Consider the following 23884-nt stretch of genomic DNA (forward strand, 5'->3'; position numbering starts at 1 on the left):
GATCTGTGTTGTATGAAAATGCCTTCTCCATACTTCTATTATAAACTTTTTTTCTTTCCTTTTTCGTCTTATATTCCGCCCCCCCCCCCCCCCTTTTACGTTCCTGGATCTGTGTTGTATGAAAATACCTTCTCCATATTTCTATTATAAACTTTTTTTCGTTCCTTTTTCGTCTTATATTCCCCCCCCCCTTTATTATTTTCCTTTTTCCATCTTTCCTTTCTGTTTCTTCGTTTTCCTTTGCCTCTCCTGCCAGTGTCCTGCAGCCCCGCCCAGCTGCAGTCCTGTGGCCAGTTCCGGCTCCTCAGCACCAGACAGACAAGAAGCTGCTGGAGGGGGTCCAGGAGAAGGTCACAGAGATGGTGAGGCGTATTGCCTCTGAAGCATCTCTGTAAGGCCGAGAGACTGCCCAAGGTGGGCATGCTTGGTGTGGAAAAGAGACAGCTGAGAGGGGATCTCACCAATCCATGCAAATATTTCCGAGGGGTGTCACAGAATGGTGCCAGGCTCTGTTCAGTGGTGCCCAATGACACGATGAGGAGTAATGGCCATGAACTAAAGCACTACAGAAGTTCTACTGCAACGTGAGGAAGACCTTAACATTTTGAACAGATGCATCAGGAGGAATGGCTGTCCCTTCCAACCCCAACAATTCTGGTGTTGTGTGATTCTGGGGCGGCGGGCGGAGCACCGCCCCCCTCCCGTTTCTCCCTCCTCCTTGCGTGTCTCTCCCTCCCTATCGCCCATCCCTCCCTTCCTCCCGTCCGTCCCTCCATCCCTCCCTCCCTCCGTCTCCTGGCGACGCCGGGACGCGGCGGCAGCGCCGGTGCCGGTGCCGGGGCAGCGCTGCCATGAGCGCCCCGCAGCCCCGGTGAGTGGCCCGGGGGCCGGGGCCGGGGCCGGTCCGTGTCGGGCTTTCAGCGCTGCGGGAATGGTGCCGGGCTCGGGGCCACCGGCGGCCGCTGGGGGAGAGAGGGGGGCTGGGGGTGCCCCGACCCGCCCGGAGAGCCCGGGCAACCTGCCCGGCACCCCGGGACTCCCGTTCGGCAAGGCCTTGCTCTGCGCAGGGGGATGGAGCCGTGGGGAAGGGGGCTGCTGGCTGCAGGTGAGTCCCTAGTTACCTGCCCTCGGAGCGGCAGGTTTTGTGTTCAGAGGATCCGGACTTCCCCGAGCTGATGTCACAGACAAACAGTGAGGAACAGAGAATCTCTGCAGGTCTCTATGACAGAATTTGGCACATCCTGGTACAGGGGGCTATGGTCTGAGTAAGCAAGCAGCGGCACAACCTGCTCCTGGGCCACAGAAAACATCAGCAGCAGACAGTCCTTTGGCTCCCAGTCCCGTGTGCGGTTGTGAGGCTTAAGACTTCCTCGGGGTGGGGGCATGGCAGATGGGTGCCAGGCAGAGCACAGGCACCATGGTCCCCTGTGACTCTGCCAATGAATAACTGAAGCTTTGGTGCTCTCTCACATAATTTATTTGGTGATCACTGATTTAATTGCACTGTGAAATATTAACTGTGAAGGTTTGCTTTAGACACGTAGGATGTCTGCTGTGGCTTTGTCTTGATATCCTTCCAAATGAGTGAGAGTGGTCTTAAAATTTACTGTGGTACACAGCTCTGGCTCTGAGTATGGGGCTTTGGGTAAGCTGCCAACTGAGAACAAATATACTGTTAATAAATAATAGTGTCGATGATCATAGCATCATAGAATTCGAAATAACCTCAAATATAAACTTACTGACCTAAGAGTGACATGTTGTCACTGGCTGCGGTGCCAGAGAAACAAACATGACAGTCGTCTTGAGAAGAGCTTCAGACATACTCCAGGAATCTACAGATCAGTCAGTTTAGGTTCTGTGCCAGGAAAATGGTCTGCTATTCTAATAAAACCCCAGCATTTTTAGAGAGAAGAATGAACAGGATAAATGGACAGAGATAAAGGAGTCCCAGGGATACCCAGGAAAGGGATGTGATTACTGTGACACACAGGCTGAATGGAGCTGTCTGAGGCTGGTACTTTCCCTTTGCTGTGTTTTTTCCTAACAAGGATTTTGTCAGTTCTGCACTTCTGCCTGTTGCAGAGATTTTACAGGTGACGTTTGTGTGTCGTTCTTTAATACTGGAACCTTGAACAAGACAGCTCAGAAAAGAACTTCTCTTATCCTTTTGTTGATACCAGGAGCAGGCTAAATGGGACTGGTGGTTGCTTTCCTGGAGTGTTCCTGGCCATCCCCGAGGCACTGGTCCATGCCAGCATTTATGGCTGCAGGGGATTCCAGGGTTGTAACTCGTGGCTGCTCTGGCAGCACGCAGCCAGACCCTGTTGGGCCTGCTTGCATTCTTTCCAATGATTTAATGGGTGTTGGTTCAGGCCAAGACATTTCCTTATTTCCTCTAATACCCTTTTGAACTCTAAATTTAATTCAGTATTTTTGAGGGCCAGCCTGTTCATAGTTTAAATGAGAAAATACATGTTCTGAGACTTTGGTGAAACAGAAAGTGCCACATCACTGTGTTCAGATGGGAGCTGCATTTTAACTAGTTATGTGGTCCAGGATATCTTAGGTGGAAGGAAGTAAATTAAAGGAGTTGGATTGAGTTTCTCCTCTGCCTCAACATGCCATTGCCAAGTGTTACCATAAATGAATACTTAGCAAAATTGGTATAATCTGGTTTCAAATGCAAACTCTGGATTAAAATGGTAACACAGAATCATAAAAGGGTAACCTACGTTGTTTGTTTAAAGTTTAATTTATTGTTGGCAGCTACCTTTGAGGTTATTGTGAAACCCCATGTAAAATTCCTGTAAATCTATGATCTCTTTACTTCAAAACATTTCTCCTTTCTTTCCTTGAATATGCTTTTGTGTGTGGCAGATCAGCCTAGCAATAGACAGCTGAAGGGGATGTAATAGAGGCACAGTGCATTTAAATCTACAGCCAAAGAAAACAAGAGAGTTGTCTCTTGTGTAACTTGAGCCCAGAGAGCCCTGAGGTCAGGCTGAACATATTGTGTGACATATACCCGAGTGTGTAAACTGTACAAATGTGAAAGGATTTAGTCTTACCAGCTGCATCCTAGTGTCACTGGCTTCTCTACTCCTCCTGTTTTCCAGGGGGTGAAGTAAGATATGGTTGTGCTAAGAATAGTTGAAAAATATAACTGCTAATTATGAATGCTTCAGTTTTTGTGTTGCACTTTCACATCTGAGGTTCAGTTTTCTGAAGCTTTGATCTTTGGTAACTGTGATGGTTGTAGTGGGGCCCTGGCGCAGGTTGCCCAGAGCAGCTGTGGCTGCCCCATCCCTGCAAGTGCTCAGGCCAGGCTGGATGGGGCTCAGAGCAGCCTGGGACAGTGGAAGGTGTCCCTGCCACCAGCAGGGCCCCTGGCAGAGTGGCTGGGGAGCTGTGTCTGTGCAGCTGGAGGGCAGCTCCAGGCACAGCACTGTCCTGCCCATGGTCAGGGCTCACCCCCAGGAGCTGCTGGTGCAGGAGGCTGTCAGGGCTGGCCTGGCACTCCTGTGCCATGGTGGTGGCAGTGCTGTTCCACACTCAGCTCTTGGCTTTAGGTGCAAGGCACGTGTTTCTGATAGGAATTTCCAGGAGGCTACAAGATACTGCTTTTACATAATCTGATGGGCATTTACCTGATCAAATCCAGGATGATTTACTAAGGCAGCATTTTGTGTAGCAAACAAAACTGGGTAGCTCTGTTTAAAGTAGACTGTAATAATTTGTCAGTCAAGGGGATTATAAACATCTCCTTTTTTTTTTTTATTGCAGTATTCTTGAAACCTATAACAGTCTTACAGACAAACACCTGGTTGGATATTTCAGCAATGCCAGGATAAGACGACATCTTCAGAAATCAGGACTGGTGAGACTGAAAAGTTTCCCTCAATGCTGCATTCAATCAAAAATGCTTTTATGTGGTTGTTTTTCCATATTTCCTTTTGCTCATTCGACTTTCCCTCTGCAAAGTGTTTCAGTTTGGAGATATACAGCATCATATTGGTTCACTAATGTTTTTTTTTACAGTGAAATGTAAGCATCTTTGACTTGTTTAAATAACTTCAGTGTTATTTTTCAGAAGTGTTTAATGGAAACCTGAAGGATTTGGTAAAGGTGAATATGCTGAACATTAAAAACACTGGTGCCCTCCTAAGTGTGACTCTTTTGCACAGGCAGATGCAGTAGGGCAGCAAGTGTTTAATCCTTTCCACCCCTTTGGACAGTGGCCTGTGGAGGGTAAGGCTGAGCCCTAGGCTATTAGAAATGTGGCTGCTGCTCCTTCCATTTGGCTGGTGGAGTTCATGGGGTCAAAGATAATACAGTGCTGGAAGGTGAGTTCCAGCACCATGGCAGGGCCAGAGGTGGAAACAAACCAGGAGGAGGAAGTGGTCCTCTGGGAAATTGTACTGTTTCAAAACATACTTTATTTCATCTCCTCCTTTTCAGTAACATTGTATTTGTGTATGGCAGATCTCAAGGAGTGGAAGAATAATACCTGAGAAGGAATACCGTCTCAATGCCCTAAGGAGGAGCCACCAGAGACACGTCCAGGAGTGCTTGGCTGATGCCATATATCAAAAGGTCCTTGACATGGAGGTGTGCCCCTACTGAGGATGTGTGAGCCTTCTCAGGTGTTTCCTTGCTGACAGCCAGGGGCTGCTAACCTGTACTGGGCTGTTTTCCATGTGTGCTCTCATGCTCCCCTGGAAGGCTCTTTCCTGCTGGGAAAAAGGACAAACTTTGTGCTTTGGGGTTCCCCACATGAAACCTCCATGGGCCTCTCATTGCCAAACCATGCTGTTGTGAGAGCAGGCACTGTCCTGGCTTTCTTATTGCTTTTTGACAGCTCTCAAATAGATTCAGTCCACAGTAGTTTTATTACAGGGCTCAATGAGGGTAGTGGCTAGGGAGAAGGCATGGGACAAGCAGGACAGAAGCAAGAGTTCTTGCACACAGTAACATCTCATGATGGCCAGTAATGGGATTTCTCTTCCTCTTATATTGATAGCATCATCATCAGCTGGGGCTGAAAAAGAGACTTGATTATTCTGTGAGGAAAGAGATGATGCAGCCAGTCAAGGTAAGGCTTCAGACCTGCTGACGGAACCTGGCAGTTTTGCCTGTGTTGAATAATAACCATGAGCCTGACCAGTGATTCATTGAGACAAGTGCTCTGTCTCTGACATGGAAAAGTACAAGAAACAGGCAAGTAGAGGATGATCCTGCCCCAGTTACATCTCCTTCATCCAGAAGTTCAGGAGCTTCCATTTATGCATTTAATTCCTTCTGAATCTAGTTATTCTTCTACTTCTGCACTGTTCTTTGTTGGGTGATTTAATAATAAATTGCATGAAATGGTACCTCCTTGCATTTCCACATAGTAATAAATGTATCTGCTGTCTGGTATGTCTGTTTGATGCTCCATTGTTCTCAGTATGACAAAAGTTATTAAATGTTCTCTTTTTCCAAGGCATCTGTGGTTTTACATATGTTCTTCACATTCCTTCTCAGTTTTCCAAGCTGAAGGTCCTCAGTCTGAATTTTTCTTACCTGAGCCATTCCAGACTTCCCATTACCATTGCTATTTTTTTACCTTTTCTCCTTCTACTATTTCTGTTTTGAAATGGAGAGCCATAACAGAATGAATAATTCAAGATACATTCTCCTCCCAGTAATTCTAGACCTCTCTGCTTTTGACTGCTGATGAGCACTGAGCTCATGTGTTTGGTTGTTTGCCACTCCACGGGATTTGGGCAGAACTGGCGTGTGAGAAATCAAAGAGGTTTTAGGCATCTTCATTTAGGTGTCATTTAGGTTGGACTTGATTCTCTAGTCATAGTCATGGAAATCCCATAGAAGTCAATGGTTCTTCTCCCCATGCAATCACCTGAATTCATATGGGAACAGTCATCCTCATTTTGGCAGAAACATGCTCAGAATTTTATTTCTGTATTAGGAACCTGAATGCTTTGAGAAGAGTGCCTTGAGAAGGTGGCTGCTTCATTGAGCAGCTGGTGAACAATGTCAGGTCTGTTAAACTGTAAATAATACATCTATAAGCAAGTCATGGGGTAAGGAGAGGAGGAGATTTTCCTGGAAGACACTGGTTACTGTGGAAATTGCAAAAGCATAATTTGCTGATGGAACTCCTGTGGTAAGGAGTCACCCCATGGAGGCAGTGATTCTGGCACCCTATCAAGGGATACTGGACTTGAATAGTTTTGGAACTTAAACCAGGACTGCTTCCTTCTGAAAGACACCTGCAGACACCTGATCTGTGTGTGCTGTGCTGCCATGCTGGGATGCAGGAGCCTGGCTGGAGCCAGTGGTGTAATTTAATTCTCAGCTCATCTGTTCAGTGAATTCATCCGAGTTGCTTGTCTGAAAGGAAAGGAGAAAGGCAGATGGCTGAGCAAGGGAGGGTGAGAGACAGAGCTGTCTGTTTCCAGTGGGGCAGCTATCTCTGCATTGGGTTGGTGAGATGAAAAGGTGGAGAGAGGCTGCAGTCATAGCAGGGAAGTGGCAGGTGCACTCAAATTTAAAAAAGAAAGAGACCTTCAAACAAACCAAGAATTGTGAGATACACAGAAACAGACATGGATTGAATCTAGTGGGTCAGCAGCTGGAGAGAGCTGCAGGAAAATGAATCAGAGGTGGGGACAAGTCTTTCTGCTTGTCCCTCACATTCTCCCATGATTTCCTTTCTTTCCTTAACCATCTGTTCCATCGGGTCCAGGCCAGCTGATTGTCACAGCTGTCCAGTGAAAGACAGATGTAATGAGACAGACATCACTGCTTTTGGATTCAGTGCTTCAGAGATGCAAATTCCTTTTCTTTCAGATGGAGCAATCAATGGGAGAAGTTGTCCATATGTACTCCCCACACCCACCAATCGCTCCCAGGAACCACCACGCGCTCTGTCCTCTGGTGTCTGGAGAACGAAGTGGTCGCTCACAAGGGGTGAGTGTCATCAGCCTCTACATGGGCTACCATGGAGGCACAGACAGCTGAAAGCGTGCCCATGGACCTTAGTACAAAGCATTCACTGCCTGGATCATTCTGGATTAGGGCCTCATCCTTCATCACTTGAGGCTGATTTCCTGTTTTCTGGGTTGTGTTAAAGAGGCATCTCCAGAAGTTAGTGTTGCAGGAATGGCACATCAGAACCTAGAAAAAAACCCCAAAACCTTTGCTGTCTGATAAATCTGCTTCAGTCTTTCCCTTTTAGCTGCCTCATGACCTCAGGCAGGCCAGTGTCAGTGTGTTGAGCATTGTCAGTGGACACAGGGCTATAGAAAAGGTTATGCATGTTGTAAAGCCCTGGTGGGGGGTTGAAGGAATGAAATCAGACTGGAGCTCATTTCAGAAAGCTGTGTCTAGGAGGTCTGACTTTTGCTCTTTGTTAACAGCAAATAAGGAATGTTAATATAATGAAAATATACTTGAAATATAATGGTGCTAAAGCCTGAAGTCAAAGGTCAAATATCTAGGTCAGTTTCAACTGGTTCTTTATATCAATAATGATAATTGATGCAGATTGAAGAGAAACTTTTGAGTCCTGAATGACCTTCTCTTCATATAGAGGGCACCTAGATTTGGAGTTGATTATGATGGTGGACGTTGTTCTCTTTATCGCCGAACCAAGGAGCCTGCCTGCTGTAAGGTGGTGAGTTAACCTCAGTTAAACAGTGCTGTTAGGTGCTAACATTTCAACTTGGTATACAACGAAAACATGAAATAAAACAGTCAGAAAAAGCTGAATATTGAACAAAAACAGGTATGTTTTTGTTGTGCATTCTCCCTGGGCCCATGTGCTGAAGTCCATAGCACACTGCTACAGTTTCTGCGAGTTCATTGTGTTTGCTGTGTGGTGATAGAGAGTAGCAAACCTTGTATTTATGGCCAAGAGTTGTTTTGAATGATCGATCAGTTAGAGGTGCCTAAAGGAGTCTGGCTTTTTGGAGGCAGACTAGAAAATGTCATGTCCTGTAGGTACCTGAAATCACTCACCACTTCCAGATATCTTCATCAATGCTATTATTTTTCTTTGCAGCGCTGCTCTATGCTGGAAGCTATACATTGAGATTTTGTCATTGTTTTCTTTCTCCTTTTGTAGAGTTCCTTGCGACCAAATACAGCTCCAGGAAATGTACAGCAGCCCCCTCGCCTCCAGCCCCTTCTTGGCTGGGCTGCAGCAGGGTCTGTATCAAAGGCTTCCAAACAGAAGTGCCATGCACTGGAACATTATCAGCAGTTTGCCTGTGGGGTGAGGCTGTACTTAATTCTGAAAATAAACTGTCCCACTTTAGGGACAGTTTTATAATATTGTTTACTGTGGTTCCCAGAACTGTATATGACAGGGAACATCCCTTTCAAATGGCATCAACTGTTATTTAAACAGTCCTTTTTCACTTTCCCTCAATTTTCAAGACACTGTCTTACTGGTCTAATGCCCAGTTCTTGATCACAGTGAGGAAAAATGTGATGACCTACCTTTTATAGTAAAAAATCTTTCTGCATACAAAATTTTCACTCTCTATGTAGATTTTCTCTTAGGTAGAGAGAGAGGCAGCACCTGGTTGACTCCAGGAACTTTGGAATATTTTCAGCTGCAAGTCCTACAAGTTTTCATCATCACCTACAAAGGAATTGCAAAGTAGCAAAAATTTTCTTTTTTTGATCATTCCTTCTACTAAATCACACTAGTGGGCTCAGAGAATGAGAATCAAAATGGTCATGATATATTTGCAGTTACTTTCAAGTGATATTTGGACTTGTCTTCTGTTCTAGAAAAACAGAATGTGATTGTTTTTGTGATATGCATTCCATGGGGTGAGAGGGCTTTGGAGTGGGGCTGTGATCTGCTACCACTGGCTGGCAGACACTGTGTAAATAGCTCCCTTCTGATCTGTGTTTGCTGTGTATCGGGATGGCCATGATTCTTTCTCCAAGAATTTGCTGGTTGGTCCTGTTTATGTCTACTCAAATTATGGGTGATTTAATGGTTTCTTTAGTGCCCACAACTGACAAAACAGCTAAACAGATGTAAGATCTGAGAACATGATACAGAACTCAGAGCCATGGCATGCAGCATTTACAGAGCTTGTTCTCTAGAAATGTCTTACTCTTATGGCTGTGGTCCATTTCAGTCTGCAAGAGGACTAAATCTCTGTTCAGATGGGGAAGCAGCGTTTTGAAGCACATGTTGTATAACTGATGCCAAGTCATGTTTCTGTTGGACGACTGGCTGCTCTGGGGGTGTGCTTTCCAGCTGCAAGGGAGCAGCAGCTGCAGAGTTGTGCAGGGTTCTGTCTGAGATGAGATCTCAGTGGCGCTGGAGCCAGGGCTTGGTGTGCAGTGCTCTCAGTATCTCTGAGAGTGACATTTTCAAGCAATATGAATGTTGCCTTGCAAATTAAAAGAAAGGGGTTTAGCACAGAAATATTTCAATGAGCAAAATTTCAGGCCCCAAGGTAAGGAGCTGTTTCAGAAGGATGCCTGTTGCTCAGTGTGCCAAGAAGTCAGACCATGGCCAGTTCCATATGCTCGGGAGCTGGTTTTGCAAAAGCTGTGTCACTTCATTAAAATGTTTTTCCAGGGGGAGAGCAGTGAGTTAACGTTTAGGAACCCAATGGACTACATGGCTGGCGTGTCACCCTACCAGCCCCCTGCCAGCAAGCGCCGTCGTCGTCGTGTGGTGCCAGTGCCACCGCCCCGCCCGCACGTAGGGGACAGGTGCATCCCTGGGATCAGACGTGGGCTGCCCGTAGAGAGATGGTTTCACTCCACCACTGGATTCAATGAGCAGTTTTTGATCAATGTAAGTAGTCGCTGTCCTTGTACAGGTGGATTACATTCCTCACTGGTGTGTTTGCTTAATGCTGAAAGATGTGCACATCTAGTTTGCATAAAGCAAATGTATAGCTATTAAAATATATAATTGCTATGCATGTCCCTGTAACCTAAAACATTTGGTGTTTTTCACCAGTTGGGGAGAAAAAAGGTGCTGAACAACAACCTAGACCAACAGTTATTCAAAGTTATTCAAAGCCTTCCACTTCAGTCAATCTGATCCTGTCTCTGGCGCTAGAATCTCAGGGATTTGTGAAATGCCTTGAGTACATGAACACTGCATCAGTTACACTGTCTCCAGCCAGTTTTAACTCCTGTAAAAAAAGTTGTAGGAACCCTGGACTGGGTGGGATGATATGGGTCATTAAACCTGGTTCTTGAAATTTGGTGCTATTCAATGCATTGGGTTTTCAGTTGGAAATGTATCCCACACCCTCTGCATGTTACAAAGACTTCCCAGTTTAATCAGCTCAGCCCTTGTTATAAAAGCCCAGAAGTCTCAAGTGGGCTGCACAGATGGGAGCTTTGTTTTTGCCCCTTGTTGGAGCTGGGAGCTGAAGGCATTTCTGTGCATTTTCTGCTGCAGAATACCAAAGGGTTCCCCAAGTCCCCATTGTGCAGCAACGCCTTGGTCACCATGATCTACCTAGGAAAGAGTAAGCATGTGTCTCTCCGTGATTACAAGGATGAAATCAAAGTCTATCAGCAATACTGTGGAACAGAAAACATTTGTGTCTATAAAGGCGACCTGTTGGAAGGAGGTAAGGATGGAGTCAGAGAGTTCATGTTGAGTGTGACAACACTGTTTTTTTGCTAAAACTTTGCCCTGACATCAGAATGATTAGAGCTCAGTTTGGTCAAGATATATGCATCCAGGAATGTTTATACCATCTGCCTCCACATTAAACCTGGATCTACTGTCCCATGATTGAAAGTGAGGTTACAATTACTTTTGCAATGTTGGTAGAAGAATTTAGAGAATTGATGTAACAAAATACTTGTGGCTTATGCTAATTTTCTCTAGAGATATATGGTTAATAGAGCAGTTGTAGTAATAAACTGTCCTTAAAAAGGGGTTATCTGAGTTACTAAAATACATCAGTGAATGTTGCTTCTTATTCCAGAATGAAAAGTACATACTGGGAGCCCAGTTCCCATCTCTTTTTGTGTGAGTGCAATTCCATCACAGCAGTAAAAGAGGAATTGTGTTCTGGGAAACTGGACACAGGAAATGTCTGGGAGGCTCTGGCCTTTGTCCTGCTGTAGCAGTGAGTGGCCAAATTGACAGTGTGACACTTGTCCTAGGTGTCCCACCTTAGGATTCTGGGGCTGGCAAGAGCCAGGGCTGTGTGTGTGGAGGGGTAGAGTTTAACCAACTGTTGAACAGACCTGAGAACCCCAGTGCCTGTCCACAGAGGGCTGGGTACTGTGGTGATGCAGTTAAGATACAGCAGTTGCTACAGGCTGACAGTGAAGCACAGTGTTTTTTCTTTGAACCCTTTCTTTCTGTAATTGCAGATACCTTCCAGTTCATCTCTAAGAGGTACCTCGGTTACCCATTCAGCCTCACCTTTTATCTCAACGGGCTCCAAGTGGACAGGCTGAGCTGCTGCTGTGAGTACAGAGGCTTTCAGTGTAAGAGGCCTGCCCGGCTGCGGCGCAAAAACACCTACTTCAGGGTGCTCCATGTGGCAGGAGCACCTCCTTGCTACAGGTACGGAGAAAGCACGCTTTGCTCGCCAGGACTTCGTTTAGAGAGTTCCTCACTTGTTTCTCTTCTTTCACCTCTCTGCTCCACGCAGCTCTGTAGAGCCTGCTCAGTCCCTCAGTGCCCCATGGAAGGTGCAGGATGGAGGTCACCTGTCAGGGTCTCACCTCCAAGGCTGCCAGCACAGCCGGTTCCCGTGGCTCCTCAGCCTCCCCGTGGTGTGGGGACACAGTGGGGACAGTGCTGGTGTTGCAGCAGGGGGCAGTGGCTCTGGGGTGGGGCACATGTGCCACCCGTGTGGCTGTGGCCACAGTAGCAGTGGAATAAATACTGAGCATGCTGCTCAGCTGTGGTTTCCAGAGGCTTTTTTTGTGATAATTGATTTTTAAACAGCTCTGTCTCTGAAGTGAGATTCTGAAGCTAGGACTATTACAATATTCTATTGTAATAGTCCTAGCTTCAGAATAAGGCAAGGACCTGAATATTTGCCATGGTTCAGAAAACAAATCTGTGCAGAAAGGTCTTGGGCAAATGTCAGTGCTGTGACCAACAGCTGTGATTCTGCCAAGAGGCTTTAATTTTCATAAAATCTTCCTTTTCTGTAATTGTTAATTCAGGCCATACATAAACTTACAGACATGTGCATAATTTAAAATATTTTGTGTTATTTTAATAAATAATTTTTAAAAGAGCAGCTAGCAGTTGGAACAAGAACTCTTCACAGAGGTGTACTCTGTTCCTTCAAATAAGGATTGAATTCTAAGAAAAAAGTGCTAGTGTATTGTACCATAGTTTTTGCTCCAGTCTAACATTGAACATGATTTATGTTCATTGCATGTTCATTGCATCTTCAAAGGAGTGAGAAGCATCTGAATTCAGAATGGCTATAGTGGCTATAGATTTTAGGACATGCCCCAATCTCAGCTTTTTGTGATTTCTATAAAAATTTGAAGTGAATTTTCAGAATTTAATATAGTGTTCAAAAACTGGATTGATTAATTAATTCTTAAGTTACTCCTCCTTTCTTTCCCCCTTTCCCTCTTAGTGATATCTCTCTTTTCCTGCCTCTTATCAATCCAGCCAACCTTATCTAATGACTAAAAATTGTCTCAGTTAACCTGATTTTACCCATAAATGACAACTATTTTCTCATCCCTTCAGGCCAAGTGCACTTGGGTTTGTTTTCTGCTCTATGACATACATTGAATGCCCACTCTGGTTCCCAGTAAAAGTCCCAGCTGATTCTCCCTGGTGGGTCAAGGCTTTGGCTCACAACGAGCTGATGCTGCAGTGATTTCTGTACCATGCTGTACACCTTGGTCTGAGAGCTTTCTGCTGGCCAAGGTCCTGCATTTCTGTACAGCTCCTGACTGTAAGAGAGAGAGAGCATATCACTCCATTTTATACAAGAGGGGCAGTCTCAACAACTCATTCAAAATGTTTGTTTTCCATCTGTTTGGGTTTCTTTTAAGTAGGTAAACAGAAGAGAAACAGAAAATTGCTAACTTTTAACCTTCTTCTTCCCCCAGATAAGTCTGGGGGAAATCAACAGATAACCAGCAGATAAATGCAGAAACCCCCAGCCTTACCCACAAACCCTCAGTTATCACACTACTGGGAGTTACAGCAGGATCTGGATCCAGAACACGTCTGACTCAGAGCTTGTCTGCCTTTCTCAGTGGTTCTGTCTTCACAGCCAGTGTTTGGTGCAGCTTCAAATTAACGGGCACTTGTAATAATTTTGGTTCTGTTTGTATGTCAGTTGTCACCTGTAAGTGTAGGCAGCATTACTGTCCTCCAAGGAAGAAGTGCATCTGTGTCAGGGGAGCTCTCAGGGATTTCAGGGTGCTTCTCCTTGTGAGTCACTGTGGCAGTGCAGAGGCAGACGGGTGTTTGGTTTCCCTGCTAATAACAAGCTGAACTCACTATGTCTGCTGCCCTCCATTGTTCAAAGGAAGAAACATGTGACACTTCCCAGTTTGTGTTATTTTGTAGGTGCTTTCTTGCGATGGGCCTGGACAAAAAGCTGTTCCCTCCCAAGAGGAAGATTAAGTACTATACGAGGTCACACATGTGTGGCTGTTCTCCTAACTGCACGCACAGCGAGCCCTGTGACAGCAGCATGGTGCAGAAATCAATTGAAGGCTCAGTGTCACTCACCATACCGAGCCAGGAAGAAAGTGTGCAAACTATTGACGAAACACTGGAGTCTGAAGAGGAGTCCAGCGAAGAAGATGATGATGATGATGATGAAGAAGAAGATGAAGAAGAAGAAGAAGAAATGGCAGACCAATCTTATGAGGAGACCGAAGCCACCACCACTCAGGAAAACACCAGTGAAAGTGGTATAGTATTCCCAAACATGAGCAGGGGACGATGAGAAATGGGAGGGGATGGTTCTGGAGAAGGTATGGGACTGTGGACCGCCAGCTTTGACTGGGGTATGAGAAATGTGGTGATGTCTGTATTGGGGCCACAGAATTAGAGCGGCTCCTTTCAGCCATGCAACAGGATGAGGTGGTTTGCAAGAGCCAAGAAAGTAAGTAAGGAAGGTGGTGAGGCAATGACACAGGTTCCCCAGAGCAGCTGTGCCTGCCCCATCCATGGAAGCATTCAAGTCCGAGTTAGACAGGGCTTGGAGCAACCTGGGATAGGGGAAGGTGTACGCAGCTATGGAAGAGGCGTCAAGCTCAGTCTCTGCCTTTACTTCCTCCTTATCATAATTTTCTTTGGAGGCAATCACATTCACAGAGAGATTTTAATTCCTACTTCCTATTCCTATTTTTGCTTTCACAGTTCTGATGTGTTGCTGCTCATCTGACACTCGTTAGTCCCTCCGGATGTGTGTTTGGGGTTAATGAAGCCTTTTTCCTTCAGGAGGAACTGCCCTTCTGACAGAGACCTCACTGCCAACACTGCAATTGGAATCTCAATTGATTTTTAATGCAGAAAAATAAATCTCCTTATTCCCTTAGTTCTCATTGTCTTGGTAATTGATTGTTTGCCTAACTGGTTCTGCTTCAGGAACTCTTCATTTCTGTCCTTGGTGTTCTGTCACTTCAGTATGTTAAAAGCCCTGATGGAAGGAAAGGAAGGCAGCAATAAAAGCTGCAAAGTGAGGAATGATGGCCACAAGGGACATCTGGTGTGGCAGCAGTGCAGCTGGCCTGCATGGTGCAGGGTGTTCCCTGCGTGCGCAGGGAGCCCGCGGCAGCAGGGCAGAGATGGATTTTAGGTGGGAATCCCCGGCATCCCTGGGATGTGCACAGCACAGCTTTGGGGGAAGGGGAGTCTTTAACGCATCTGCATGAAGAGGGTCTTCACCTCCAGAGCCAGGCAAAGTGCTGTGGAGGGCCGGGAGCCGGACTCGAGGATCCGCGTGGATCCTTCCAGCTCAGCTTACTCTGATCTATCAGAGGTCACAGCTTGTCAGGCTAGTGCCTGGCTGAGTTCCAGAACGTGGATGTAAGAGTGGTAATTCTGTGCAGGCTTTGCTTGTACTGGGTTTTCCCCTGGACCCTGGAAGAGCACGTTACAGCAGTGTGATAGCAGAGTGCCTCTGCAGTGCCCTTTGGCTGGAGTTCATTAAATTCACTGAGCTTATGAGACACTTCTTTGCTATTTAGTCATGTCAATATACATTTATTGTACTTTGCACCATAATATATTACCTTTCTCCAGCTTTCTCAATTGCTTGTAATTTTTTTCATTACAACCAGTTTTTCTCCTGTTATAAGAGATTCTTACATTTAATTTCTGAGTTTTCCCAGCTCTAAATTTTTCTAGTACTTTCCATGGCTGGTAATTTTGTTTATTTTTGTTTCAATATGTTACTCATACCTGTTGTTTTGCTACATTTTTGCTACTCTATGAAGAACACAATGAATGTTTTTTTATGATAATATGTTCTTACAATTCTTATCCCTGGTCTTAGATCCTCTCATGGCTTTAAAAAGACTGAGGAACTTCAAGGGCAAAAGGAGATTAATGATGTTAATTAATATCAACTCAGAACGCTAATAGTGACTCAGTGTTTCTATCTGCTTAAAAATAACTTTTTTAATTGTGAATTCTGTTTCCTGTCTCACAGTACAATTCTTCTGTTTTAGAATATGATGAAGATTTTGAAGCAGATGAAGAAGTTAATGAAGAGGGACAGACTGGTCATCAAATGAATGGAATGACAGAGTCATCCTCAGATGATAAAAACCATAATTTAGACTATGAAAAGGAGACTGAAAGCTCATCTCAGAAGGCACTGCAGGCCTCTGGCTGTGAGAAAGGTGAAAGTGGCAGATATTCTGGTGACAGGGACTCTGAACATGATGTACCAGGTTAGTTTTGCTCATAGCAAGGCTTGAAGAAGCTGATCTGATGCATGTTTTACAGTTTGCATGTGTCCAGTATGCATGTTGAGTCTGCATAGGAAAACCTATGCCCTTCCTACTGAAATGCTAAAAGGCAGCTGTTTTATCACTATTAATTGTGCCACTGAAGAGCAGGCAGCCCCCTGGCAGTGAGAGATGGGCCTTTGCTGAGCTGTCGGGGTGCTGAGATGGAGCAGGCAGCAGGCAGGCTCCCAGAACCTTGGCAGGAACACCCTCTGTGTCAGCAGGCACTCACACATGGGAATCTGTGACCCCTTACACCTTCTGAGGGGTTCCAGGACACCTGACAGGCCATCCTGGGTTTTAAAACTCTGTCTTTAACGGCCCTGAATATGGCCCTAATTCATTTGGCTGTGCCAGAGACCTGGAAATAGTTAGATCATCTGAAGGGAAAGGAGATGGTGCTGAGCAGGGCTGGAAGTTGGACTGGATGATCCTGGTGGGCCCCCTCCAACTCAGCTGACTCTGTGATTCTGTGATTGTGTCTGTAGAGGAACCCGCTTGGTTTTCCTGTGAAGGAGCAGTAGTACTCTGGGTGGGAATCTTTAAACTGGGGCTGTAAGGTTTCTTGGTGCAATGTGTTTTTCAGAACATGCATTTCTGCATGCATTGTAGTTCTGACACTTTTATTTTCTTTGCCTGATTGGATTTTTCGGTCTTGAGTTAGACCAATCCCTTCTTGAACCCATGTAGATTGTGGACAGCAGCAGGGCTGTGCAGCAGTCAGCTCTGCTGTTCAGCTCACTGTTAGATGAAAGATTATGGCCTTTTTTTCCCTCAAATTTTCCATTTATGAGTTTAATATGATGATGTCTATATGTTTTTTTAGAGGAGACAGTGAACTTCATGTCCAGTTCAACATGAAGGGTTCACACATGGTTTTGGAGATCTTTCTAATATTCAATGAGTTAACAGAAGGGCACTGAGGGGCTGTTGCCATGGTTGAAGTCTTTTATCAAATGAAGCTCAAGAGTCTGTGCTAAACCCTGTCTGAGCTGTATTTAGAGGTGCATTTGGAAGTGTATTTCTGTGTGATTGATAGAACTACTCTGATTTATTTCTATTATCAGAAAAAAAACCCTTCACATTAAATGGCTTTAATTTTAATACTTCATACATCTGGGCAATGTTCTTCTATTTGCACTTACTGGAATTTCATCACAATATCCTGAGATGGTATAATTCAGAGAATGCTGTTGGATGGGACTGTGTCCCTTTGTGAGTGCCCAGTGAACGCAGAGGTTTAGTGACAAATACTAAATTAAAATTTGCTGTTTTCAGAGAGGAGGCCTGCAGACTCTTTCTCATCCATGAGCACTCAGTGCAGCACTGAGACTGACTCTCATGCTGAAATGAAGGCAGACAATGTGAAGTGCAAAGAGGACTACAATATCAAAAGTACATCTGATAGTGCAGCACATGCACACTATGGAAATGAGAATGGGGAGAAGAAACTGCTCAGAGTGGAGGAAAATCAGGAGAATTCTTCACTGGAAAAGAAAGGAATAGATGAAGCAGAAAAGACAAAACCAGAAGATCTAACAGCAAGGGAAGATACTAGAATTTTTCATGAAAACATAATGGCAATGCAGCATGAAAACCCTGAGGTTAATGGGGAATTCAAACACACTGGGTCAGGAGAAAGTAACATTAATGAGGAGGAGAAATATCCTTCCGTGCCTTGGGATAGCAGAGTACTGAACAATGAGGATGGCAACGAAGACTCTCCTTGGTGTGAGGAAGGAGGTGGTGAGTACAGTCCCTGTGCAGCTCTGCATGCCTGTGCTGCTGCATTTGCCTTGTACTCATTCCTGGTGCAGCACAGGGAGCTGGAGCTGCTGTGAGCCCAGTATCCACTCAGAACATTAACACTGGCTCAGTGTTTCTCTGCTAGTGTTTCAAGTGCAAGGATTTGTCAAAAAATGAATTTTAAACCATTTTAAAGCTGAGATGGCTGAATGGCTTCTACTCCCCTTTTGCTCTTTAATGGTTTCTCTTTCTTGCTTCCTGTTTTCTTTGTGAAAGTTTTTGAAGATTGCAAACCAGTCCAGGAGGAGATAGCAAAAGCAACTGGAAATGATCATCCTGTGAATTCTGACCCTGAGCCTGGTGATTTGTGTGCCAGTGAGGAAGAAAAGAACACAGCAAACACAGAGCATGCTGCCAGTGAAGGTAAGATTAGCTGTCAGTCAGGGACAAGGATTAAATTACTCACCTGAAGCCTTTTAACAGAAGTGTTTGCCCTTTCCCTTTCCTTTGGCCATCAAAGTCTCCTTGTGCTTTTTTTCTTTCCTAGCTTGTAAAAAATCAGGTGACAACTAGCTGGCATCTGTAGTCATGTATGATTAATGCTTTTTTTGGCCATTAAATGGTTCTATGAAAAGAATCCAGGCCAAGAAAAAACTGTCAGGAAATAGCTGTGGAAAGTAGGAATGTAGTGAGGTTCCCTGTGCTTCCTGGTAGTGTGCAGCCCCTTGGGAAATGCCTTGGTTCCCAGGGGCAGGAATTAACCCTGGTGTAATTACAGAATTCACAGGAAGCTGGATGTTCTTTGTCCTTTGCATATTTCACAGGAGCAATTTGTCAGCTATTTCTGCCTTTCTGAGTGTCACTGTCAAGCTTATAGGTGTTGCACACACACACGAGCTCCCTGCAGGGAGGGAGGGAGGCAGAGCAGGCAGCACAAGCATAACTGGCCTTGCATCAACATTTTTAGTTAAACTCTTTATGCCAGATGCCAGAACAGTGGTACTAAAGACATGGTCAGAGCACAGGGATGTGATGAGAAGCAGCACAAGTTCTCTTTGGGTGCCCAGGATGATGTCCCTCATTGCTGGGCAGAAATGTCACCTTTAGCACTAACCCTGTGAAGCATGTAACACTGACGGGGTGCTGAGTAAACCAATGTTTGATTGTCTCCTAACAGCAGCAGATGGAGGTTTCCTGGCCGAAGGGAGGAGCAGCCCTGACGTGCAGGAGGCAGCAGCACAGGCGGCACCCGCAGGGGCGGCGGATTCGCTGCCCCGGGCAGGCACGGGGGCTGCGCTGCAGGAATCCGCACCGCAGGAAGGCGCCGTGGCAGAGGAACATCCCCGGGGACAGGGAGCAGGGGAGGCAGGGCAGCTGGGCACAGAGGTGCCACCTGGGGAGCAGGAGGTGCTGCTGGAGGGGATGGAGAGAGAGGTGGCACTGGGAACAGCTGGGGGAGAGGGGCCAGCCGGGGCACTGCCAGCACGGGAGGCAGACACAGCCGTGCCCCGGGGGCAGGAGGGGGCTGGGGGCACCGGTGAGGAGGAGGAGGAGGCTGCAGAGGAAGGCCCCAGAGGAGCAGCAGGGCCCCCAGCAGAGGAGGAGGTGGGTGAGGCGGTGTCCGGGGCAGGGGAGACCCTGGGGCAGGGAGGGTCTGCAGGGAAGGACACGATGGTGGGTGCTGTGTCAGAGGGAGAGGAGCCTGCGGAGGATGCTGATGTGGCAGCAGATGGGAAGGCCAGAGCTGTGGGCCCTGAAGGAGAAAAGGTTGGTGAAGAAGAGTTTTCTGAAGGGGAGGAGGCTATGGGGAAGCCCGGGGCTCTCTGGGAAGCACTAGGGGATGTGGAAACAGGAGAAGCAATGTCTGGAGGGGAAGGGTTTGTAAAGCCAAGTCAGTTTTCCCAGCTGAAAGTGTCAGGGGAAGAGTGTATGGAGATGGGGAAAGCTGTCCCAGGAGCTGCAGCAGCGTTTGAGAGTGCTCAGGCTCTCCAGAGAGAGGAGAACACGGTGGAAGAGTCTGTGGAGCCTGACAAGGGTCCTGTACTGGAAGTGGCACCTGGGTTAGGGGCACTGGGCGGTGCTCGGGGGGATCCTGTCACTGAAGGGTCACAGGAGGAGAGGCTGGCAGTGCAGGAGGAGGAGGGTGCAGCAGAAGCACTTGGGAGTGGAAACCCATCTGAGGGCAGCAAGGCAGAGACAGAGAGAGCAGTGGAAGGAGAACCCGAAGGAGAGGTGGTGGGAGGGTCTGCAGGGGCGGCCGGAGCGGGCTCGGGGGATGAAGAGGAGGGCGCAGATGGAGCAGCAGGTTCAAAGGAGCCGGCAGCTGGGACGGAGGGGTGGCTGAGGTGTGGGCAAGTGAGAGGGGAGGGGAGGTGTCCCGGGGAGGGGGTGCTGGGCGAGGCGGCGCCGGGGCTGTGCGGGACCCGCGCCGGGGAGCCCGGGCTGGTGGCCATCGCTGTGCTGGGCGGCCGGGCCGGCCGAGGAGCCCTGGCCGGGGGCCCGGCAGAGGCTGGGGCTGGCGGGGCGGGCACGGGGGCGATGGCACAGGAGGGCGTGATAGGAGCAGTGCTGGGGACACAGGGCGGGACAGCGCCGGCAGGGCCAGAGGAGGCGGCGGCCGGGGAAGGGCTGGCCGGGGAAGGGCTGGCCGGGGAAGGGCTGGCCGGGGAAGGGCCGGCCGGGGCACCTGGGGCTGGCGGGGCAGCGGGCGGGGGCGAGGGCCGGCAGCGGGGCGAGGACGGGCGGCAGGAGGAGGGCATGGAGCAGGCAGCGCTGAAAGCCGAGGGGGAGCAGCCCTGTGGAGATGCGGTGGCGGGTGTCTCGGCGAGGGCAGGGGCCGCTGCTGGGGAGCAGGGGCAGCACAGCCCGGTCGGAGCGAGCCCAGCTGTCCCGGCAGCCGCCGACGCGGGCGAGAGGAGCCGCAGTTCCCGGCAGGTGAGTCCTGCGTGGGGCAGCCCCTGTCCGCAGCAGCCCCCAGGCTGGTTCCTGTCAGAGACAGGGGATGCACCGCCCCGTCCCGTTCCTTATCCGTTCCTTAAATGTCTGCTGATGCTAGCTGGGTCAGGGGATGATAAATCCTTTGGGGTGGCGGCTTCTGCATTGTTTCCTATTCCCAAAATCCCGTGCAAATAAATCCCTTTGCTGCGGCACCAATTCTCGCAGCCCCTCCGCCCTCCCTCCCCTCTACCCAGCTTGTCGCAGCTCTGGTGGCATCGGGTGAGCCCTGGGAGTGCTCGGCTTCCCTGTTACTCTGGCCTCTCCTTGTAGATGTCACAGCAGCACCTCGGTAGCTCCGAGTTCAGCACGTTTTCTGTGATGTTTGGTTATTGTTTTGTAGGATAGTGAAAACCCAGACGCACTCATCATGTCCTCAGAACAGGATGGGGAAGAAACTCTGCTCTGAGCTTTTTCTGCAGCCCCTCAGTGCTGTGTCCTGTAGCATGCGCTCAGCTGGCCGTGGGTTTGTGCCGGCTGGGATGTCACTCCTCTCTTCACTCTGTGGGTAACACAGCCACCTGTCACGTTTCACTGGAGCAGCTCCTCAGCATGCAGCAGACAACTGCAACGAGCTTGTGTTTGCCAGCCCAGGAAACAGCACTCCTTTGGAAGGATGAAGACAGTAATCACAAGGATTGTTCCACAGCTGTCTGCCTTGTTTTTCTTGAAAGACAGAAATATACTGGACTGACTGAACTTCCCCTCCTCCCCTAGGCACCACTTGCTCCTGCAGGCAGATAGGCAGGCAGAACTTTTATCCTGGGATCTTTCCCACCCCATGCCAGGGGAGGGGAGCCCTCCTGCATGCACAGTGCCCCCTGTGCCAGGGGCATGTGGGGGGCTTCCCTCCCTTTGGGCATCCAGGCTTGCTGGTTGCTCATATGATTCTAACAAGTATTTGTAAATGCATGAAGCCTGGCCTTCTGCTTTTGCTGGAGTCACTCAGGAGTGGTCCGTGGAACCTCAGCTGAGGCTGCCAGCAGGGTGGGCAGTTTAGAGTTGTCTCAGCCTGGTGCTGGCTGCCCATCTCTGCTGCCCAAGGCTCTTCTCAGCTCTGCTGCACCTCTGGCCACACTGGGGCCCCTAGGACCCTTTTGGGCCGGGCACCTGGGGCTGGGTGTGCAGCAGCCTCTAGGCACTCCAAGCTTGGTGGGTGCAGCAGACTCAGCCCCACACAGTGGGGAACTGTAACTGTGTTTTCAAGCAGGGAAAAGACACTGAAATGAGCAGGATTTTGAGTGGATTGGTGCTGTGAGTCACTTCAGATCAGTATCCATGGAATTGGAAACTCAAACGTGCTCAAGTGGCTGCTGTGTGTTTGCTCCTAGAGATGTTCCTGTACTAGAGATGGTTGCATCTTTGTGTTTAGTCTGTACAATGTCGCAGAGGGTTGTGTTTTCTCTGTCATACTCACACCTACACGTTCACTCAGGCCTATTAAATACCTGTACCAGTCTGTGCAGCTCCTTCAGTTTGTGCCGAGGGTTTAACTGTAGGAATAACCCCTGCAGTGCAGCAGGGCCTGAGCTTCAGTGTCTGTCTCTGCTTGCCAGTGGGCTGACTGATGGTGGGGTGAGTGTTTGTGCCACTAAAGCTGCCTTGTGCAGGTACCCCTCTGAAGCTCATGTGGGCATGGCCACACCTGGGTGTTTGGACACACGGGCAGCAATTCCCGGGGGACAGGTAAGCAAAGAACACAGGGATGTAGGGATTTGCCTTTGCAGATATTCCCTGGGAGCCCCACTGGGGCTGCAGGAGATCCAAGGCATCAGAGAAGGCCTTGATGAACAGAGCAGTGTGACTGTAAGGAACTGGGATGCTGACAGATCATTATTTAACATTCTTGAAATATTTATAAGTGACACCTATGTGTATGGTTGTAACAGCTGGGGGAAAGAATCCTGTGGTTAGGAACACATATGTGGACTTCCAAAACATTAGTGTCCCTGTCATCTGAGCAGGCAGAACCTTGGTAATAAGCAAAACCATGGAAATGGATAATTGTATAGGTTTGGAAAAGCTTCCCATGCTCCTTTCTGCTTTCCTATATGGTGCTAATCAGTAATTAACTTCAAAGTGAAAAGTAGGTTGCACTTAGGGAGAAACAAGATGTGCAGCAAAAAGAAAAAAAAGACTAATTATTACAGTGAGCATATGTGAGCAAAGCAAACTATCCAATAGTGTTGCCACTGGCAAAACTCATTCTTGGCTCATCAGGAAGGCTTTTTTAACTCCCTGAAGTGTCAGGTATTTTCAGTTGCCTGTCATTGGCTTCTGATGGTTGTGCCTCAGATGTGCCTCAAACAGCTGGAACCTGGTGACATTCCACAGCTGAAGAGATGCATTCAATCAGTTCAAAACCATGCCAGCTGTGCACTGCGGACACAGGACGGGGAAAATTTAAAGTCTAGCTCCTGGAACTGGGCACCAAGCCCTGGCATTGCTGGCAGATGTGTGGAACAGTGACTCACAGACACCACCAAGGATGCTGGGTGTGAACAGCATGGGCAGCTCATCCATCTGTCTGAAGTGAGGGCTGCAAGGTTTCCTGCCTGGGAATTGCCTGAGTGGTTTTGGGGCTCAGCTGTACAAACCAGGCAGGACCGACCCCTCTGCCTGCCCTTTGGGGCTGAGCCTCTGAGGCAGCCCTTCTGTGCTGTGCCAGCTGTGCAGTCCTGCCTGTGCTGCTGGGCTGTCCTGGCTGGGCTGTCCTGGCTGTGCTGGGCTGTCCTGGCTGTGCTTTCTTGGCTGTCCTGGCTCTGCTGTGCTGTCCTGGCTGGGCTGTCCTGGCTGGGCTGTCCTGGCTGTGCTGGGCTGTCCTGGCTGTGGTGTCCTGTGCTATCCTGGCTGTGCTGGCTGTCCTGGTTGTCCTGTGATGTCTTGGCTGTGCTGTGCTGTCCGTGCTGTGCTGGTTGTCCTGGCTGTGCTATCCTGGCTGTGCTGTCCTGCCTGTGCTTTCTTGGCTGTCCTGGCTGTGCTGGTTGTCCTGGCTGTGCTATCCTGGCTGTGCTGTCCTGCCTGTGCTTTCTTGGCTGTCCTGGCTGTGCTGTCCTGGCTGTGCTGTCCTGTCTGTGCTGTCCTGTCTGTGCTGTCCTGGCTGTGCTGTCCTGGCTGTGCTAGCTGTTCTGTGCTGTCCTGTCCTGTGCCATTCTGGGGAATGTTGGGACCTGCTGCA

The 23884-nt window shown here is 48.1% G+C and overlaps 1 protein-coding gene across 1 annotated transcript; it reads left to right on the top strand.

Annotated features, from left to right (window-relative positions):
- Positions 1-777: 777 nt before the first annotated feature.
- Positions 778-22193, top strand: ERICH3 (glutamate rich 3). Its single transcript, XM_039703667.1, has 16 exons — positions 778-871; positions 3787-3880; positions 4486-4611; positions 5024-5095; positions 6856-6975; positions 7598-7681; positions 8132-8281; positions 9614-9835; positions 10454-10628; positions 11386-11581; positions 13571-13920; positions 15685-15909; positions 17245-17712; positions 17989-18135; positions 18890-20646; positions 21050-22193. Exons 1-16 carry the CDS (start codon positions 852-854, stop codon positions 21113-21115), a joined length of 4272 nt encoding a protein of 1423 aa, XP_039559601.1. The 5' UTR covers positions 778-851; the 3' UTR covers positions 21116-22193.
- The last annotated feature ends 1691 nt before the right edge of the window (positions 22194-23884 follow it).

This window comes from Passer montanus, unplaced genomic scaffold (genome assembly GCF_014805655.1).
Source record: "Passer montanus isolate IOZ18808 unplaced genomic scaffold, ASM1480565v1 scaffold166, whole genome shotgun sequence".
NCBI lineage: Eukaryota > Metazoa > Chordata > Aves > Passeriformes > Passeridae > Passer > Passer montanus.